At 49.7% G+C, this 19,378-nt stretch overlaps 7 protein-coding genes across 7 annotated transcripts; 4 read left to right on the forward strand and 3 right to left on the reverse strand.

Moving 5' to 3' along the window:
* The first annotated feature begins 182 nt into the window (after positions 1 to 182).
* Positions 183 to 4,722, forward strand: VE01_08216 (uncharacterized protein). Its single transcript, XM_018277644.2, has 3 exons — positions 183 to 605; positions 873 to 3,411; positions 3,465 to 4,722. Exons 1-3 carry the CDS (start codon positions 589 to 591, stop codon positions 4,632 to 4,634), a joined length of 3,726 nt encoding a protein of 1,241 aa, XP_018127712.1. The 5' UTR covers positions 183 to 588; the 3' UTR covers positions 4,635 to 4,722.
* Positions 4,723 to 4,842: 120 nt separating this feature from the next.
* Positions 4,843 to 6,294, forward strand: ATP12 (ATP synthase complex assembly protein atp12; the record flags this gene model as incomplete). The annotated part of the gene is made up of 3 exons (XM_018277645.2): positions 4,843 to 5,239; positions 5,308 to 6,035; positions 6,088 to 6,294. The coding sequence occupies 3 exons, from the start codon at positions 4,843 to 4,845 to the stop codon at positions 6,169 to 6,171; spliced, it is 1,209 nt and encodes a 402-aa protein (XP_018127643.1). The 3' UTR covers positions 6,172 to 6,294.
* Positions 6,295 to 6,570: 276 nt separating this feature from the next.
* On the forward strand, positions 6,571 to 7,684 carry VE01_08218 (uncharacterized protein). The gene is made up of 2 exons (XM_018277646.2): positions 6,571 to 7,301; positions 7,387 to 7,684. The coding sequence occupies exons 1-2, from the start codon at positions 6,764 to 6,766 to the stop codon at positions 7,551 to 7,553; spliced, it is 705 nt and encodes a 234-aa protein (XP_018127672.1). The 5' UTR covers positions 6,571 to 6,763; the 3' UTR covers positions 7,554 to 7,684.
* On the reverse strand, positions 7,682 to 9,244 carry VE01_08219 (uncharacterized protein). Its single transcript, XM_018277647.2, has 3 exons — positions 8,986 to 9,244; positions 8,014 to 8,904; positions 7,682 to 7,943 (listed from the first exon to the last, which is right to left on the reverse strand). The coding sequence occupies exons 1-3, from the start codon at positions 9,088 to 9,090 to the stop codon at positions 7,893 to 7,895; spliced, it is 1,047 nt and encodes a 348-aa protein (XP_018127673.1). The 5' UTR covers positions 9,091 to 9,244; the 3' UTR covers positions 7,682 to 7,892.
* EFR3 (plasma membrane localization protein) lies at positions 9,245 to 13,531 on the reverse strand. Its single transcript, XM_018277648.2, has 2 exons — positions 13,043 to 13,531; positions 9,245 to 12,945 (listed from the first exon to the last, which is right to left on the reverse strand). The coding sequence occupies exons 1-2, from the start codon at positions 13,255 to 13,257 to the stop codon at positions 9,690 to 9,692; spliced, it is 3,471 nt and encodes a 1,156-aa protein (XP_018127634.1). The 5' UTR covers positions 13,258 to 13,531; the 3' UTR covers positions 9,245 to 9,689.
* Positions 13,532 to 14,064: 533 nt separating this feature from the next.
* KIN3_2 (G2-specific serine/threonine protein kinase) lies at positions 14,065 to 16,522 on the reverse strand. Its single transcript, XM_018277649.2, has 3 exons — positions 16,383 to 16,522; positions 15,870 to 16,328; positions 14,065 to 15,816 (listed from the first exon to the last, which is right to left on the reverse strand). Exons 1-3 carry the CDS (start codon positions 16,420 to 16,422, stop codon positions 14,126 to 14,128), a joined length of 2,190 nt encoding a protein of 729 aa, XP_018127713.1. The 5' UTR covers positions 16,423 to 16,522; the 3' UTR covers positions 14,065 to 14,125.
* A 123-nt stretch (positions 16,523 to 16,645) lies between these two features.
* VE01_08222 (uncharacterized protein) lies at positions 16,646 to 18,911 on the forward strand. The gene is made up of 3 exons (XM_018277650.2): positions 16,646 to 16,966; positions 17,032 to 18,401; positions 18,453 to 18,911. The coding sequence occupies exons 1-3, from the start codon at positions 16,745 to 16,747 to the stop codon at positions 18,748 to 18,750; spliced, it is 1,890 nt and encodes a 629-aa protein (XP_018127636.1). The 5' UTR covers positions 16,646 to 16,744; the 3' UTR covers positions 18,751 to 18,911.
* The last annotated feature ends 467 nt before the right edge of the window (positions 18,912 to 19,378 follow it).

The raw sequence follows: 19,378 nt of genomic DNA on the forward strand, positions 1-19,378 counted from the left end.
GCCTATGAAGCATATGTGACAATACGTGGGCTTTTCATGTTGGCAGATGTCCACTCTATAGAATTTGCCACCCATCGTCCCTTGGATCAAGAAAGGGGCGGGGTGACACCGAAGTGGAGCCGCCAACGTCATTCACCGCCTACTTGTTTTGGGAGGTCCAAAATCGTACTGACGCGTCCCCAAGTACTTTGAATTACGAATTGTAATGCTTGGGGAAATAGTGTAACTGTTGATAATACCGTTAATTTTAAATTATTCTAATAGAGTTAAGATTGGATCTGTGCTATCGCTAACGATTTGTTATCCAATACTTGGCGGGCCGATCTGTAGATTTAAGGCACAACATGGGATTGTTCCTTGGCCGAAAGAGCGACTATCAAACGAGATTGGAACCCCAAGATTCTATTCCGCAGCTACATCTACCGTCCTTCACCAAAACGACGCGCTAGAAGCTGTAGTCGTCGCTCGCCCTTCAGATATCTTCCAAGAACGCAAACCGGATTTATATTTCGGAAGTAAACTCTTTGTTTTGGAGGTTCTGGGCTTGAAAGAGCTCCAGACCTCGTTACCCCACGTGGAGGCGACAACATGACTGAACAGGAAAGGTAAGACTCCTCATCCACTGCACCAGTCACCACGAAAGAGCCCGGAATATTAGAAGGTACCATTTGGTAGCTATTTCCGCGTCTCGTTCACTGGAGTTTAAAGTGAAGCGCGACGTTTCTTGGTTATGGCAATAACGGAGGTTCTGTCCTTTCTGGAAGCAAGTGCTTCGGCCTGTCGTCCCGACAGAACCTAAAATCAACAACCCATGTACGGGGGGTGGTATGAGACAGCTATGTGATAAATAGCTAACATCAAACTCATCACAGCCACAAGCGCACGAAGTCAACACTGTCGTTACTACGCCGTAACCCAGCAAAAATCATCGACGACGAAGGGGCGTCTGATTCTGGGTCCGTTGGAAGTAGCTCCCAGCCAACCTTGCACCCAAGCGCGTCAGGCACCTCGTTACTATCGAAATCGCCTACGATGGCTGGACTAACGAAAACCGTCTCGGATTCTGGCCGGAGCGCCAAGTTGCCAGCTGCCGCGACACCAGACAAAACATTATCAATTGAACAGTCGGTTCGCAAGTTCAGAATATTCGAAGCTTTGCGGGGTGGCGACACGGCTCAGATATCCAAGAGCATTCGCGAGGCGTCTGAAGGAGCGAATGCGGCTGGCCAGCTTGAGGATACGACGATTCTACATTTGGCGATACAATGTGCGGAGCTTCCGGTTGTCGAGTATGTCCTATCAGACGGTGCATCCGCTATCGATATAAATGCGAAGGACAAAGATGGAAATACTCCGCTGCATCTTGCTGCACTACAAGGCAGGGGACAGATTGTGCGGCTGTTGCTTGCGCAAACTGGGATCAACGACTCCATCGCCAACACTGCCGGTAAACTTCCACTGGATTTGGCGCGAACCCCGGATATCTTCCAGCAGCTGCAACTTTCCCGGTCGTTGTTCGTCGATACCAAGATCAAAGAAATCCAACTACTCATCTCCGGCGGCAACTATAAAGCGCTCAGTGATGTGCTCGAAGAGCCGCGCGTAAAGACTGTGCTGGATATTAATGGCGGGGAGTTCGCATCTGAGATAAGCACGGTTCAATCGGGTGGCACGTTGCTACATGAAGCGGCCCGAAGGAAGAATACCCAGCTTATCCAGGTGCTCTTGCTACATGGCGCCGATCCGTTCCGACGTGATAGGAGGGGTAAGCTTCCCCAGGATGTCACCAAGGATGAGGCGACAAGGGCTATGCTTAAGAGGTCTCCAGCAGCAGTTGCTGCGCAGAGGGGCATTCAAGAAAAGGCCGTGCTGGGCAACCTATCACAAACTGCTGCTGGGACCACCGGTGCTGCAGATGCCCTCGCAGCGAAAGAGTCACGAGAAATGAAAGGGTACTTGAAGAAATGGACAAACTATCGCAAGGGCTATCAGTTGCGATGGTTTGTGCTTGAGGATGGAGTGCTGAGCTATTATAAGAACCAGGACGATACCGGCTCAGCATGCCGCGGGGCTATCAACATGCGCATTGCCAAATTGAACATGGATCCGACTGAGAAGCAAAAATTCGAAATCATTGGAAAATCTTCCGTGAAGTACTCCCTGAAGGCCAATCACGAGGTTGAAACCAAACGGTGGTTCTGGGCCCTGAACAACTCCATCCAGTGGACAAAGGATCAGGCGAAGGAGGAGTATAAGCAGAAGGAACGTGTTTCCGAGCTCCTTCGTCAGGCTAAGGCTGAGCAATCAGAGAGAACTTCAAGGGATCATTCATCGGTTAACTTGGCGCCTGAAAGCGTTTCTGGTAGTGATATTCGACGAGGCAGCATGCAGAGCGTTAGAGCGACCCCTACGAGCGAGCCGTCCCGCCAGCCAAGCCAGCGTGTTACATTTAAGGGAACAAGTGTTGCTGGTAGTGTGCAAGATGAAGATGAGGGCACCGCATATGGCTCATACGAGGCCAGCTTTGTGAACGATGCAACTCGCATTACAGGCACTATCGCCAACCAACAGTTCGATGGTGACTACGAGGAAGACTACGGCGATGATGCCAGCAGCCGAGAGCGTGCACCTGTCAGCAAGGATGCGTTCGATATCACCGCACAATCCGCCAAGTTACAACTTGACATGATGAGCCAAGTCCACACTGCTATATTGTCGGAACAAAGCCAGAACCCAGGTGCAACCATCTCAGATCCTTTGATCAGACAAGCACTATCTACCTATGACAACTCTATTCGAAGCCTTAACGGTCTCTTGAGCGATATGACCAAGATCTCGAAAGATCGAGATGACTACTGGCAACGACGACTTGACCACGAAGCAGAATTGCGTCAAATGTGGGAAGATAGCATGGCACAAGTTGCTCGGGAGCAAGAAGTCTTGGAGGCTAGAATGGGTGAATCAGAGGAGAAGCGAAAGCGCACGAAGCGGGCTCTGCGAGAAGTGATAGAGAGCACCAGCAGACCAGAAAGCAGGGGTTCTGTTCACGAACCTGGGTTGGTCGAGGCAGTGGAGGCTATCGAAGCTCCTGACGGCGTCGCTACTCTCAGGAGGCGTGCATCATCGACCAAAAGCACGTTGCGGCGTAAGTCGATACTGGCAGACATCAAAATCCTTTCCGATTCTGATTCGGAAGATGATGAAGAGTTCTTCGATGCCGTAGATGCTGGCGAGATTGCCGTTGGCGAAATGCCAATGAGCCCAAAAGCAGAAGAACCTACAGAAGAGAAGAGCATGCAACTCACTCTAGCTGGTGGTGTTGACTTGACCTCGTCCTACCTCGGTTATGAAGATGGTATTCGAAAACGTCTGAAGATGGATGCCGATGACAGGCCGAAGATTTCACTCTGGGTAAGCTATCACACTACAGTATTGGAGAAGACAGTTTGCTAACATTCGCTCAGAGTATTCTCAGATCTATGGTTGGCAAAGACATGACGAAGATGACATTACCTGTCTCATTTAACGAACCAACTTCCTTACTGCAGCGATGTGCTGAAGATATGGAATATACAGATCTTCTAGATACTGCTGCCGGGCGGGCGGATCCTACGGAGCGAATGGTGTATGTTGCAGCATTTGCCGCAAGTGAATATGCTTCAACTATCGGCCGTGTTGCAAAGCCTTTTAATCCTTTACTCGGCGAAACCTTCGAGTATGCTCGGCCAGACAAAGAGTTCCGCTTCTTCATCGAGCAAGTCAGCCATCACCCCCCTATTGGAGCCGCGTGGGCAGAATCGCCAAGGTGGACATACTGGGGAGAGTCTGCTGTCAAATCGAAGTTTTACGGAAAGTCCTTCGATATCAATCCCCTGGGTACATGGTTCTTAAGGCTTCGTCCCACAAATGGGGACAAAGAAGAGCTCTACACCTGGAAGAAGGTCACCTCTTCTGTCATCGGTATTATCACTGGGTCCCCAACAGTTGACAACTATGGTATCATGGAAGTGAAGAACTGGACTACAGGCGAAGTTTCGACAGTTGATTTCAAGCCGCGAGGCTGGACCGCCAGCTCAGCCTACAACATCAGTGGTCGTGTCCTTGATGCCCGCGGCAAGCCACGCTTCAGCTTGGGAGGCAAATGGAATAGCAAGTTTTATGCCAGGTTAACGCCCGGGTACGAAGCACCGATTGAAGAGCCCAAGGGTGAGCTTCGCCACCAAGATAGCGTTGTCGACGTGAACCAGGCTTTCCTGGTCTGGCAAGCAAATCCCAGACCAACAGGAATCCCCTTCAACTTGACGCCGTTTGTTGTCACTCTGAACGATATCAATGATAAGTTAAGGCCATATCTGCCGCCAACCGACACGAGATTAAGACCGGATCAAAGGGCTATGGAAGATGGAGAGTATGCTCTTGCTGCGACAGAGAAGAACCGTGTTGAGGAGAAGCAGAGAGCTACAAGGAAGAGGAGAGAGATGAACGGAGAGGAGTTTATTCCTCATTGGTTCAAGAAGAATAAGTGCCCGATTACTGGAGAAGAGTACTGGGATTTCACGGGCCAGTATTGGGAGGAGAGAGAGAAGGCTGGCAAGGGCGAGAGCAATTGGGATGGGGTTGAGCGCATTTTCTAGATTGTTTCCCCTGCAATGGTTTGCCTTGCGATCGATGAGATTAATAGAACGTGCGAATGTCAGTTTTGTACCATCTTCAAAGTTCAAGTATAATACAAATATGAATGTAAATGTGAACGTAAATGAGAAATGAGCTGTCCCAATGAGGACTTCCCGAGGCAGGCTTGGCGCGAAGCAAACAGAGCAAACATGTCCCAAAATTATAGTAATGTCCACCTCCCTCAACCGCATGTCCAGTGTCAATGCCAACATCATCACAGCAGTTGTTCAAATGAAGCGCATATCACAATCAGTGTCCTCGGAGGCCGCAAGGTCTGCCAGAGCAGTTTTCCCTCGCCGCCCGGCGCAAGCATTATATACCCAGCGGAGTTTCGGCACCACATCTCGTCTATCCGCAGATGTCGCACCGATAACAGCGGCTGGGCCACCGCCTGACGCACCCGTTGCGTCGGTGGAGCATACGGATATTCGAGTTGCGCGGAAGAAGAAGCAGGCGGAGCTGTTGAAGAGGGGCCAGGATATGAGGGCGATTGGAAAGGGTACTGGCGGCGGCTCGGCGAAGACGAAGAGATTTTGGAAGGACGTCAATGTCAAGAAGACTGATGGTATGCAGTTATCCATGTATGCTTCGATGGAATAGCAGAGCAGATTGCTAATTATTTTTGTGTATTAGATGGTCATCAAATCTTCCTAGACACTCGCCCACTCCGAACCCCGACGAAACAGATCCTCAGCGTCGCGCATACCAAACCCCATCTCGCCCACGCCATCGCCTTAGAATGGGATTTACTCGTCTCCGCGCAGCAAGCTCTCCGCCACCATCTCATCCCCCTCACCTCCCTCACGTCTCGCGCTCTTGACATCGCCGAAGAAGACAAGAAGTCGTCATCAGCGTCCAACCCAAATGGCCTCCGCAACACCATCACCGAGACGCTGATGCGATACCTTGACACCGACTCCTTGCTCTGCTGGGCACCTACACCGCCTGATGACCCACCGGGATACGAGACCCACGTTAGCCGCACCGAGAGTCTGCGGACCATTCAGCAGAGGACCGCCTTGCCTATCATCCAATACTTGACGGAGCGTGTGTGGCCAGGCGTGGAAATCGTGCCTGTGCTAGACGAGGGCAGCATTATGCCTAATGCGCAGCCACAGCAGACGTTAGATGTGATCAAGGGGTGGATCATGGGCCTTCCTGCCTACGAGCTGGCTGGGTTGGAACACGCGGTGTTTGCGGGCAAGGGGCTGCTTGTTGCTGCTAGGTTGCTTGTGGAGTGGAGCGAGGAGCTTGCTCATCTTAGGGGGGAGGAACCGGAGAAGAAGTTTGGTATTGAGGAGGCTGCGAATGCGGCTACGCTTGAGGTTGAGTATCAGTTGGGGATGTGGGGTGTTGTGGAGGTAAGTTATTCTACTGGTTCTGTCCGATGTGAAGTTGCTAATATCTACATAGGATACCCATGATGTGGACCGCGAGGATGTGAGGCGGCAGTTTGGCAGCGTGATCCTTTTGGTATCTGGAGAGAAGGCACCATAGATGTAAACTTGTAGCAATATTTGTACTTTTGTATTATCAATGTAAACTACGAGATGGCTTCCATTCATTTGGCGCTATGCTATGCATCTCCACATATAATATCCCGGCTGGGGTTTAATAACGCCCAGTGAAATAACCCATCATTGTGATATGTAAACATTTTAACAGCAAAAAAAATAAGATATATAAGATTTAAGCTATCTCATACGAATCCAATACCCAGATGCTGCCAAGACATAGCTTCCAAAATGCCATCCTCTCATTGCCCCTCCAGGTACACAGAACCATGACTGGTTCGCGGACATGACGACGCTGCCCCGCACTCGCACCCCCACCATCACCAAGCCAAGCCGCGCAACACAGCTCAGTAGTTGGCTAGATTGCTCTTTCCTACATGGCATTCAGCTTGCTTTACACGCATCATGTCTCACTCAGGCACTGGCTCCCTATATTATGGGTCCTGCTATCCTCCACAGTATTTTGATTCAGACCCCTCATTGAACCATTCTCCTACATAAACTACTACAATTCCTATAGATCTACAGTCTACTATCAACTACAGTCTTTTGAAGAACCTACAGAAGTAGCAATTATGGATTTCATTAACAAGCTTGCCAGCAGCGCTGGTGATAACAACAACAACAACGGTGGTGGTAACAACTCTGGGAACAACCAGTACAATAACAACAACAACCAGAGGAACGACGACCAGTACGGCAACAGCAATAACAACAACAACCAGAGGAATGATAACCAGTACGGCAACTCTAGCAACAACAACAACAACAACAACCAGAACAATGATAACCAGTACGGCAACTCTGGCAGCAGCAACAACAACAACAACCAGAGGAACGACGACCAGTACAGCAACAACCAGAGGAATGATAACTCCGGGGGCAGCAGCAACCAGAGCGGCGCTGGCGGCTTCCTGGGTGGCCTGATGGACAAGGTCAACTCATCCCAGAACAACAACAACAACAACAACAACCAGAGCAATAATAACTCTGGCGGCAGCAACAACCAGAGCAGCGGCGGCAGCAGCTTCTTGGACGGTCTGAAGGACAAGGTCAACTCCGCTGCCGGCGGTGGCCGCGACAGCGAGAAGAACGAGGATATGCTTGACAAGGGTATGTGACCCCGTGCTCAGTCTTCAAGCCGTGCCGCGAATTTCTTCGAGTTGGGTTGCACAGATCTGTACTAACAGATTCATAGGCATTGATTTCGTGCAGGAGAAGTTCATGGGCCAGGGCAAGCAGGATAATGAGTCCGCTATTGAGCAGGCGAAGGATGGGCAGATCGCGGACTTCATCCGTGGGCAGTACAAGAGTGCTACTGGGTCTGATTTCCCCATCAAGGACAAGAAGAATTCCTTTAACTAAGCGGTTGGTTGATGGGTATGTGGTTGGGGAGAGAGGACAGCTTCCGGGCTGTGTTTTGATGCCTGGGATGGCTATATCATGATAAACCACTCACAGATCGGCTTTCAATGCAATCAATGATTTTATGTGTGTTTTTTTGTCTTGGGGTGAAGACCCTTTCTCTAGTGACTATGTTTTCTAAGTGCTCTGTCTTGAATACCAACAAGTACAGTATAATGTTCAAATTAAACGTAAATATGCGCTCCAAAGGAAATCTGGTGTATGTAGGTAGGTAAATGTAGAGATACAGTAGGAAATCTAATGCGTAAACAACATATCCGATCTATAGCTGGGCGGGTATCAAAGCTTAGATTCAGATGGAGGGGCATCCTGTCGTAATCTCACGACACCCTAAATCAACGTTAGCACCATATACTGCGTGAAAGGGGCATCTATGCTGTATAAACAGTGGATTACATACCTCTTGAATGCAAGTTGCAATTAGTCTACCATCCGCAGACCACATCTTCTGGAAAACCAAGCCCCTCCCATCCCCAGACCACGGACTCTCCATCTCCGTGAAAATCCACTCATCCGCCTTCAAGCTCCTCGGCTCATGGAAGTAAATAGTATGATCGAGACTAACCATCATCCCAATCTCCGGCCTATTAGTTCGATTATCCAAATCGTCCCCAAAGCCCTCCGTAATCTTATTCCTGCGCATCTGCTCCGCAGCCAATGGATTCGCCTCAATCTTCTTCGCAATCGCACTTCCCGGCGTCGGGAAGCGCCAGAGGTTGTGGATACGCGAAATCGTGCCAATGAAGTACGAATCAGACATATACGCCAGAGCGGACAAATGAGCCTCGTGGCCACCAGCCTCACTGATCTTGCCCCTCGCGCGGATCCACTGCCTTGTTTTCTTCGCATTCGGCTCACCGTCGTTATTCAGGATAGCTACTCTCTGGCTCTCGAATGGAGGGCCAGAACTCCCATCCCTCTTATCACCCGGAAGGTCAGGCTCGGGGCCCATAATACCCTCCGGCATCAACGCAGCATGGTGCACCGTCTCACGGCCTCCTGACCCTTCTCTCGCGAACGACATTGTGGTAGTGAAGATGCACTTCCCTCTCTGGCGCGCCTGGACAGTGCGCGTGGCGAAGGACTTGCCCTCCCGAACGTGCTCAACGTGGTAAAGGATGGGGATGGTCGAGTCGCCGGCGAGGACGAAGTAGCAGTGCATGGAGTGGATTGTGAAGTGGGAGGGCACGGTGCGCTGGGCTGCGGCGAGGCATTGGGCAATCACGGCGCCGCCGTAGACGCCACGCGCTCCGGGGGGGTGCCATAGGGGGCGGGTGTTGGTGAAGATATCCTGTAGGGGGGCGGAGGGGTCAGCGATTGTCAGGGACGAGGGGGGGGGTGGGAGGGAGATGGCAAGACAGATAGCACATACAGGTCCGATTGCATTCAATTCCGTCAGCTCAAGGGTGTTTTCGATGGCGGAAAGTTCGGGGTTTTGAGGTGGTGGTCGAACCAGAGTTGTCCTGCTGTCCGACATTGCGCTGTGGGCGGTGCGATGCGCCTTTGATCACTCAGGGCACAGTAGGGTAGGTACGGAGTTGTATATGGCGGGTTTGAAGTGCTTATAAAGTGCTCAAGAGTGCGAGATGTATTTCGAGATGTTGGACCGGTCTCATATTCTATAGAAATGCTGCATCTTTTCTCATCCGAAACCACCACTATGGGTCGGTTGCTTTGAGTGCCAAGGCCGTCAAACGTGCCGAGGCATTGTTCCAGAAGCCAACCAACCACTCGGAACTGTGGTTGCCCCGGAATTAGAACCCCAGGACACCCCAGTGATTAGTGATGTAACCCCGCCGTTCTCCATTAACCATTCAAGCATCGCGAACCTTGAACCTTGACTCTTATTTACACAGCCGCTCTCAACAAAACCCAGGCACCGGGACAAGCATGTGATAATAGTAACGGCTTAAGATTACCCCTATCTTACACTTCTTTTTAAATGCTCTCTATGCGCGCCCAGAGAACCTTCTTGACTGAAAAAAATAGAACTGGCAAGACAGCACAGCGCGCTGGCTTCGCTCAAAATACAATAATACTAATCTACATTCAACAGCTTCCTGCGCCATAACCAGATCAATACGGAGGCTCTACCATCCCTGGGTCCTGGCGTTTGTCATTCCCAGTGGTGATACCCTTCAACAATAACTCGAGGTTCAGACCTGGACTGGCTTCGCGACCCTGCTTTCCATTTTCTATACTCTGAGGTCCTTCCTGGGTACGCCGGCCGCGACTCTCACTCCGTCCGTTTTGCAGATAGTCCCCAAGCGATATTTCTTGAGCTCGAGTTTTTAGGTTCCTCGACCGGTCCTCGTCGCCTGTTGGACTGCCACCGATGGTCAAAGACGCGGGCAATGGAGGTACCGGTGGGACCTCCTCCTCATCTGCCTCCCTCGCACTTCCATCACCGTATGCGGGCACAGAGTCGGACTGGACAGGGTGAGACCTCAGTGGCTTAAAACCCTCATTGGCAATGGTCCTCTCCTGAGACTTCGATCGTGGAATCTCGTTTGAGGGCTTCCGTCCCCTGTCGGCTATGGGGCCACGATTGTCGTAAGAAAACTCCGAAGGAGATGCGTCGTAGCTCAGCATACTCTCACTGCTTGAGTCGTTGTGAATAGTACCGACGCCTCTTGATGGTGGCGCTTGGCCAGACAGGACTCTCTTCAGATGGTCAACACGAGTTATGGAGTTCTTGCTTGAATCACTTGGAGTGCGATCCGGGCCGGTGCTTTGGCGTAGTTTTGATATCGCAGACAGTCCACCTATGATCCCGTATGCCTGGGAAGGCGGCCTGCTACGTTGTTGGTGCAAGCTATGAGTTGACAGGGCTCCACCATTGCCGTTAACTGTGAGGTAGTTTCGAGCCTGTCCAGTAGCATTCGTTCCAGATCTAGATCCACTGAGAGATACGGATTTGCTGCCAGTAATTCTTGAAGCAAGAACAGCTTCTTTGCTCCATTCAGATAGCATCTCCTCCTTGACAGCTTCTGGGATAGTAGCGACGGGGCTTTGGACTTCCTGGGGTTGACTTAGAATTGGATGATTGAAGCTTCGGTTGGGCGACGAGACTGGACTAGTCGCTGCTGCAGATGCTTGGGAATAAGACACTTCAATCAGCTCGACCAGTGTTTCCCGATCATCAAATGGAGTAAGGGATTCGGACTCGAGTTCATGCGTAGGTAGACCTTGATGTGGCGATATCGTCCCTGGGATACCAAGCTCCGGCAGTGGCACAGGAGGCATTTGGATTATCTTGGCCCAGAAGCCCTTGCTTTGGCGGCGGAATATCTCATCGTAAATCTCCATTCCAATTCCAGACGATCTCAAATCGAATTTTTCGCTCAATGCCCAGAAATAGCCATGGCAGAGACTACCCATGCGCACCTTAGCAAGCGTTTCGGCGTCTTGGATATCTTCCTGGAGGCGGAAAATCATAGGTAGTCCGCTCTTAACAGCATTCATGCCCAGCTTGTCAACCAGTTTGACAAGAAGTAAGTGCAGCAAGCCAATATCTGGTTCAGAATCCGTATACTGGAGTGCATTTTCGTATATTGCGAGGTGGAGAAGCTCAATGACGTTCGTCTGCTGAAGCTTTGCTGCCCTTTCCCTATGCGACGTAGCAGAAACTGCACGCCTTGCCATGTTGTCGGTAGAATCGTCGCCAGAGGTTCGCATAATACCCTTGTGATGGGTGTGGGGGGGTGATTTCTCGTCCAAGGCAGTAAGCTCTTCGCTACTCGCCTCCCGGTCCAGCCATGTCAGAAAGGCATCAGCATATGCAAGTCGCACCAGCCCATCACTATCACGTAAGAGCCATTGCGTAGACTCCCACACGCCAAGTCCGACTCTGGTTCTACCAAGAGTACTTTCGGCTATCTTCGATCGTTTGGTGGCCACGGTGAGGATGCTTTTGACGGCTGTCAATGCAGATAGCTTCGCCGTGTCGAAAGAAAAGAATCCATCGATTCTGCCATCCTCAACAATATTTGCCGCCGCAGCAACAAGACTTGAGGTACCTTCTGCATCCTCGACGGTTGCTCCATCAGTTGGTGTAACTGATACTGGTAACGGCTTTAAACGAAGCAACAAAGCTGAGATCATATCCGATATTTGATCAGCATAGTAGACATGGGTCGCCAAATCTCCAATGCAGCGTTCAAGAACACGCAAAAGATCTATCTGAACTCGAGAAGGCGCGTTCGGCACGCCGTCCGCGGCCACTCTATCGGAACTCGTAGTTGGTAGTGTCTGTTTCGATGACCTGCCGTCAAGACCTCCTCCATTTGTAGACTGAATAGGAGACTTTGCCTTGCCTAAGTGGAGCAACTGAAGAACATGCTGTATAAGACCGAGTAAAACGTCCATAACGCTGAGACCTATTAAATTGATATCGGAGCGCAGTAACGAGCCTATCATCGTAGCAAGGACAAGTTCTTGTGGCGCACTGTTTTCGTTCAAGGGGCTTCTGACAAGAGCATCCATGGCTGTGACGAGTATCGTGTATCGCTCTTGTACGGGCGTCCACCTAGCAAACATGAGAAATACAGTGGTTGCCCATCCACGGTCTTCACTGTATGGATATTGTTGGTCGATCAGGACTTCGCCTTGGATGACTCTATCCGAAATGAAGCTCAGTGTTGCGAGAGTTCCACTTCGAATTTGAGATCTGCTGTTGACCTCAAAGATCTGCTTCAAACACTGGATGGCCAGAACACCAATGTCCTCCTCGGCGAGTTTGTCGGCATCGGCTGTAGTACCAGAAAGTGCTATTGGGTTTACGTCTGTTGTTGTTTCCACAGTTCTTACAGTCGCAATACTTCCTCGTCGTGGTAGGAGCTTCTCAGAACTGACCCTCTCTTCTAAATAAGCCCTACTGAGCAGAGTGTCGAGATACTCTGGGTTATCGGTCCACAAATTCTCGAGAAGTACGGGCATAATGACACCAAGTTGTCTCCCAGCCACGGATCCCAGAGCTTGTGAGGAAACAACACTTTTAAGTGCGCGTAGGCCAGCAACTCTCCACCTCATCGCCATGGGCGCACTCGCTGAAACTATTGGCGGTGGCTTAGGGCGGGTTGATGCAAATGATGCATAAGTTCTGACTATATCTTCGTAGTGTCTGAGGTATTCCTGGTCTGCCGACAACGAGGCGCCATCATGATGCTCACAGAAAGCTTCAAATGTTGGTATGGAAGCTTCGACCATCGTAATATCGCCAGACTTCAGGATAAGATGGAGAATCTTCAAGACATATCGCGCGTATAGGGGGAGGTCGCGAGGAGTTTTCTCGATCAACGCCTCCAGTATTTGTAAGGTTACTTGGACATTCCTATGCGATCCGGAAAATTAGCTTTGTTTATGGCTGAGGGGCAACTCTTGATCGCAACACTTTCCATCCACAGCGACCAAAAGGAGATGAAACTTACCCTATGCGCGCTCTCCAGACATCACTAGCTGTCTTGGTCTCCAGGAAAGCTCCAACTTTTTGTACCTTGCTGCGCCGTGTTGTTGCGTAATATGAGAGATAGCTCAACTCGCTGGAATTTGGCTTGACGTCAACGGCGCCCTTCGTAATTCTTGGATAGCATTTCAAGACCAAAACCTGATGCTTCGGGCGACATTTTTGGCTTATGGCGTGCATCTGTTCGGTGGCCTCGAGCCGCGTGGATGGGTTCGAGGTTCAGGTCCTGGCCAAGTTCCAACCGGGTTGAAGATCCGAAGATAACAACAATTAGGGTGTCCTCAGGGTTCAGTTGCGATAAAGTTGGGAGATTAAATCATCGACGTCTGAAGCGATCGCAACTGAGGTAGGGCGGAGACTTGCAAGCAACATCGATGGACTTTAGGCAATTGAGGGTATTCGGACAGGTAGGTGTCAGCGCGATCAGTTGACTCCTGTAATCTTTGTCGTCGTCAGGCTCGTGCCTCTGGCCACTCTTTCCATCATTCCGGCTTGTTCCCCTGTCAGCCCTGGAACAAACAATTCCCGGGTCCCGTTGATCTGCAACACCAAAACAAAGCCATGACCACATGCTACCAGCCGTTCCAACAATCGGTCTCTCCCGGTCTCTCCAGTGATTTATCATATTTCGCGATGAGCAGCTTAAGCGCTTCGCCATGGGCCATATTTTCTAAAAATCCACGTCTTAAGATTTTATCTTCAAGTTTGTTGAGTTGTGAAGTGCCAGGTATGTGTTAATGATTTCATGTGCAATCTCCTCTATGTAAGAACTACAGTACCAAAAGGACCGAAACGCCCTCTCCAACCGCCCCGTCGCCAAACACCGTCTTATATAGCCTTCACGACACCAATATCCAGGCCTAGGCAACCATGAACCTCAGCAAGTATGCAATATAGAAGTAATGAAAAAAGCTGCCAGGTGATGACCCTCAAACCCAAACTAACGCCTTCATGTATCCCCCACCCCTTGCCCCCCGCCCTAGCCTGACCCCTACTTCGACCTTATCATTCATTCGTTGCAGTTTCCAAAGGTCCGTCATACACATCATCACATCCTCCTGATCGGCTGCCTAGTCCTCACAAGGAAAGGACTTGGCATCTCGTCGCGCTCCGGATCCCATGAGGCAGCTTCTCGTTGCGCCATACGATCAGCAAAGGCGCGTTTCGACTTTGGCGAGTTCTCATCGACGATAACATTATCATTAATATCCAACTGACGACCACCAGCTCGTGCCTGCGCGAGTTCGACCAGAGTGCGCCCTTTCGGAGGCAGGTTGACCTTCATAGCCATGTTGTTCTTTATGGCGAATTTATTAAGTTCTGATGGGTCGGTGCTTGTTGCGGTTTTCCTTGTGAGGCTTGGCTTCCGGGTGGGTGATGAGCCAAGATCCGCAGCATGGAGGTTTGAGGAGGAAGGGATTTTGGAGAGGCGTCGGTTTGGTGATGTGCTTCGCTCCTTCAAGGCGCCACTGCTTGAGGCAGGTCGGAGACCAAGATTATTGCCTTGAGTTGGCAGGGATGGCGCCGTAATTCCTCTCGCAGCTCCATTCAGATTCGACATGTTTGAGATCCGTGGCATAGGCGCTGTTCTCTGTGCTAGTAGGGCAGGGCGTGCACTCGATGGCTTAAATGGGTTCGCCGAAGATTGTCTGGTCGGCGATGGGATCGGAGGCATGTCATCCTCATCTTCAGAATCAGATGTCATCAGGGTTGCCTGCCATCTATCACGCGGGTTTCCACCTTCCGCGAAGATATTTCGGCCTGTAGCTGGCGCCTTTGCGCCTCCATTTCGACGAGGAGATAGCGACAGAGATGCGATCGACATTGGCGAAGGATCTGCCATTTCCACATCCATTGGGGTTCCAGCAAACATTGTTTGGGCTCTGCCGAATGGTGTCCGTGTGGTTTTCTTTGTCGGTTTTATAGGCTCTGGCGAGTCTAATGATAGATCTGTAAGATCCGTCGTCGAAGGGAAATCGAACTCTCCGCTGGTGCTGACAGACGAAGTTGGGATATCGCTTGGCATACTGGATCGTGAGAAGTCCTCAATGGTCACAGTATCGCTCGAAGCACTGGGGGTGTTTAATTTCTCTGCCACGAGAATTTCCACCCTCTCTTGCACTTCTGCTTCAAACTTCTTCTGCAGTTTCTCAACTTCTTGCTTTACAAGCCTGTCGATTTCCAATCTTGCCTTAACTTCCCATTCGCGCCTCAAAGAGGCATCGATTTCGGCCCTTACTTTCGCTTTGTCATTTTCGATCCGGCTTATCTTCTCATCAGCTTCGCGGAGCTTCTGGGCAGTAAGTTCCTCCTTGGTCTTCAGCAGTTTCCCGAGTTCCACGACCTCCTTCTCTTTCCTCATCAGCTTCACAACCGGGAGGTTAAGAAGAGCTGCTGTGTCGGGACGCCTATCCGGGTTCACTCTCAAGCAGTCCTTGATGACGCCCATGAGCTCCGGCGAATAAACGCTAGGGATTGGCGCGATCTTTCCTTCTTTGATCTTCTGGACCAGTTGGAAATGCGACTTTGCATTGAACGGAGGCTCTCTCGAGCAGAGCTCGTATATTATGCAGCCCAATGACCAAATGTCAGACTTCAGAGTGTATCTCTCAGCGGCGCAGATTTCCGGAGACATGTAGAACGGGGTTCCGACGTAAGTCGAAGCAAAATCGTGGGATTGCATGATCTTGGACAACCCAAAATCACCGAGCTTGACCGAATTATCATCGCCGAGAAATACTGGAAACGTTATTAGCCTGGATCCCTCAATTCCAAGGGTATGAATATCCCACCATTCTCTGGCTTCAGATCTCTATGCAAAATCATAACATTTCCCACCGGTGGGCGTGGCTTTGCAGTATTTCCAAGGCCCAAGACGTTGGACCCTACATCTGGCGGGTCGACTCCATAATGGCACCTGTATAGGGCAGTTACCAATTGTGAGAACATGCTCCACACGAACCCTTCCTCGGCGTATTGTTTCTTGGCTTGCAAATCCTTGATGACGCGACCGAGGTCACCATTTCCACAGTATTCCATGTACAAATGCAAGTCTTGTGTCGTCTTCAGATGCTCTCGGTGGTAGTAGCCAACGATATTCGGGTGTCTGAGCGACGACAAGATGGCGAATTCAGCGTGAAGTTGCTCGCGCTCTTTCTGCGACATTCGAATATAATTAATCTCTTTCCTGCAGAGGATTTCGCCATCGTTCTTCCTTTTTACTTTTCGAATGATGCCGAATGATCCATGGCCTGAAAATATATTGTCAGTCTTGGTCGCACGGAGTGGTCATCGGCGCAACGTACCAATCTTTTCCAACACCTCGTATTTCTCCGACTCCGACATTTTATATGGCACGGCGGAGACAGATTAGTTGTTGTCGATTTTGAATATAATATGGCAGTCGAATAGCCATGCGCAAACTTAAATGCTGTTTGGTTAGTTCTCACGTCTTGTTCGTTCGGAGGTCTCGTCTGGTTGGAGACATCGGCTAGTAAACACCCCGTCGCTGCCCCAGCAACGCACCCTCAAACACCCTTAGTAATACGCTCTCTAATCGATAAGACGAATCCTTGGAGGGTCCATCCCCGCCACTTCACAATTCAATTTATATCCAAGCTGCTGGTCGGCGGACGACGTTATATATTTAAATTATATACCGTCCAGCATGGTACTACGAAAGGATGAACTGGAGATCCAGCTTAAAGACGAGCATCAATTAATAAAAGAGGGCGTCCTTCGCGATGACAGCCCTTTGGATACGAGCAATGACTTCAACCGACTATGCGATGCGTGTAGGCGGGGTGATCTTAAAGACTGCCATGAGATGATCGCGGGAGGTGTGAACATAAACGCGAGAGATATATTTGATTATACGCCATTAATTTTGGTTCGTTTTGCCACCTGAGTATGCTCGCTGCATTCTTCCCGGGATACATGCTAATGTTGGACCAGGCAAGTCTCTGTGGCCATTACGAAGTCGTCCAGCTACTGTTAGAATCAGGAGCGCTTTGCGAGAGGGATACGTTTCAAGGCGAACGATGTCTTTACAATGCCCTCACCAATCGAATAAGGAACCTCCTGCTTCAATACGACTATTCCAAGAGCTCCGATCCCTTGCAACCCCTCGCATCCCACATCACATCTCTCCTCACGAAACGGGTGCCAAAAACCTCAGATATTACCCTCACTTCAGGGACTGAAGACTTTCATGTCCATAAATTTATTCTATCTGCTCGATCGCCATATTTCAGGAAGAAACTATCGCTGGCTCCCGAAACAACGCAGTGGAAACTAGCGCCCGTAATTCCCGACGAGTCGTTTGAAATAGCCCTTCGATATCTGTATCTGGGAGAAGTTCCAGTGGATCTCGGACTTGGCCCAAAGAGTAGGATATCGGAAGAAGATGTGCTCAAAGGAATCGACAAAGTGGGCAAGCACTTGGAGATTGAGTCGCTTTGGGAAGGCATACTCGCAGGCGAAGATCGACGAATAGCGAGACAGCGACACCAGGACGAGGTCGCCCGAGGCCGAGATCAACTTGAGAGTTGGTATCGCGATAATGTGTTGAAGCACAAGATAATTTTAGATACGAAGAAAGCAAACAATGTTAAATGGGATCGCAACAATACTATATTTGCAGATGTCATCCTCAGGGCAGATGTGGACCCAGAGACGGAAGCACCAACGCCCTCGGAGGATGAACGGCGCGATGCATTGCAAGGCAATGGCATTCCTATAGGTCCTTCGGCGTCTGAACCTTTGGCTTTGGCCTCTTCATCGGATAAATCAGTTCTCTTCCCGGTACATCGAGCGATACTTATCCGTTCCGAGTACTTCATGACAATGTTCTCCTCTTCATTCCAAGAAGCACAGGTGACACCTTATCTTCAAATTATACCCGTGGATTGCTCTCCAGAGGTCCTGGAGGCTATTCTGAACTTCTTATACACCGAAAAGGCCGATTTCTCACTTGATATTGCCATAGATGTGCTTTTGGCAGCAGATATGCTCTTCATCGAAAAGCTGAAGGCAAAGGCTGCTGTTATTATCAGCACACTTGGCAATGGAGACAGAGACGTCTTGGTGGACGAGACGGCAAGCGTTAGAATTACACAGACCGAAGAGGAAACAATAAATATCTACGATGTCATTCGAGCTGGGTGGTTGACTCGAGTGCAGCGCCTGGAAGAATTCGCGGCGCGGTATCTAGCTTATAGGCTGGAAGACTACATCGATGAAGAAGAGTTCGAGGAGCTGATCAAGGAGAGTGCGTCGAGGATTGAGAAGCGACAGGAGACTGATAGTATTGAATTACTTGATGAGTATGTCTAGTGATATACTATTACCAACGGCCCAAGCTAACTATGATATAGTATCCGCTACTACCTCTCGGAACGCTTCCGGCTCCGCTTCGAAGGTACTGGCATGGAGGAAATGATGGATGAGAATCGGCAAATTTCCGAAGATGCCGGAAATGATGCCGAAACCGATGGAAATGTTGTTAACGATGACAAAATACCACAGGAAAGCATGGAAAGTATATATGGGGCTAATATTAGAACATTAGACGGTGAGGTGGTTGGGGATGAGTTTGATTCGGATTCTATCAACTATCAAATTTTGCTGGAGAAGATAGATAAACTACTAGAGAGGCTAAAGCTAGACGCATAGACGGCGCCGACTCCAACTGGGGGGTTGGGAGTAAATTATACATCAGATGAAACATAGAATATCTTTACAAAATGACTAATCCAAAGTCAATATTCATTATTTAAGTTGGAACACTATCCAATTATTTTACTTTTCATAATAAAATCACAATCTTGATTTCCATAATAAATTCTCGTTGGTGTAGAATATTTAATCATAATTAAGTCATTAATAATAAAATAAAGTTGAAATGTATGACGGTGCCTCACCAACCTCCCAAGATGAACTCATCCATGTCTAGCGGTGGCACTTGCAAGGAAATGGGCTCTACCGTCATCAAAAATATATGCCCGAACTTACCGGATCAGCATCTTGGCATCTCTAATGGACAATCAGATATAGTACGTGCATGGGGAATTGATAAGAAGCCGACCTGACAATTATTCCCAAACTGAAATACCATGCGAGTTTATCATCCAAGTAAGGCCTTGCCCCAACAACAGTAGTAGAGCATGTTGTTATTGGAGCATTTCGTACCATTGAACCTTTTGGAGGAGCTGCCAAGTCAAGATGCCAGGATTCCCGATGTCAAGATACAACAAAATCCACCTTGGATGCGTTGTAGCAAAACCCTTGGATGAAGATCACC

The sequence above is a fragment of the Pseudogymnoascus verrucosus genome (genome assembly GCF_001662655.1).
Source record: "Pseudogymnoascus verrucosus strain UAMH 10579 unplaced genomic scaffold scaffold_43, whole genome shotgun sequence".
Taxonomy (NCBI): Eukaryota; Fungi; Ascomycota; class Leotiomycetes; order Thelebolales; family Thelebolaceae; genus Pseudogymnoascus; species Pseudogymnoascus verrucosus.

Coding starts and splice junctions, on each gene's coding strand:
- VE01_08216 (XM_018277644.2), top strand. Junction 3,412..3,464: donor GGCCGAAGATTTCACTCTGG/GTAAGCTATCAC, acceptor ACATTCGCTCAG/AGTATTCTCAGATCTATGGT.
- VE01_08218 (XM_018277646.2), top strand. CDS start 6,764: ATGGATTTCATTAACAAGCTTGCCAGCAGCGCTGGTGATAACAACAAC. Junction 7,302..7,386: donor CGAGGATATGCTTGACAAGG/GTATGTGACCCC, acceptor ACAGATTCATAG/GCATTGATTTCGTGCAGGAG.
- VE01_08219 (XM_018277647.2), bottom strand. CDS start 9,090: ATGTCGGACAGCAGGACAACTCTGGTTCGACCACCACCTCAAAACCCC. Junction 8,905..8,985: donor AATTGAATGCAATCGGACCT/GTATGTGCTATC, acceptor GCCCCCCTACAG/GATATCTTCACCAACACCCG. Junction 7,944..8,013: donor TTGCAACTTGCATTCAAGAG/GTATGTAATCCA, acceptor ACGTTGATTTAG/GGTGTCGTGAGATTACGACA.
- EFR3 (XM_018277648.2), bottom strand. CDS start 13,257: ATGCACGCCATAAGCCAAAAATGTCGCCCGAAGCATCAGGTTTTGGTC. Junction 12,946..13,042: donor GTCTGGAGAGCGCGCATAGG/GTAAGTTTCATC, acceptor CGGATCGCATAG/GAATGTCCAAGTAACCTTAC.
- KIN3_2 (XM_018277649.2), bottom strand. CDS start 16,422: ATGTCGGAGTCGGAGAAATACGAGGTGTTGGAAAAGATTG. Junction 16,329..16,382: donor CGAGGTGTTGGAAAAGATTG/GTACGTTGCGCC, acceptor ATATATTTTCAG/GCCATGGATCATTCGGCATC. Junction 15,817..15,869: donor AGATCTGAAGCCAGAGAATG/GTGGGATATTCA, acceptor TAACGTTTCCAG/TATTTCTCGGCGATGATAAT.
- VE01_08222 (XM_018277650.2), top strand. CDS start 16,745: ATGGTACTACGAAAGGATGAACTGGAGATCCAGCTTAAAGACGAGCAT. Junction 16,967..17,031: donor ATTATACGCCATTAATTTTG/GTTCGTTTTGCC, acceptor ATGTTGGACCAG/GCAAGTCTCTGTGGCCATTA. Junction 18,402..18,452: donor AGTATTGAATTACTTGATGA/GTATGTCTAGTG, acceptor ACTATGATATAG/TATCCGCTACTACCTCTCGG.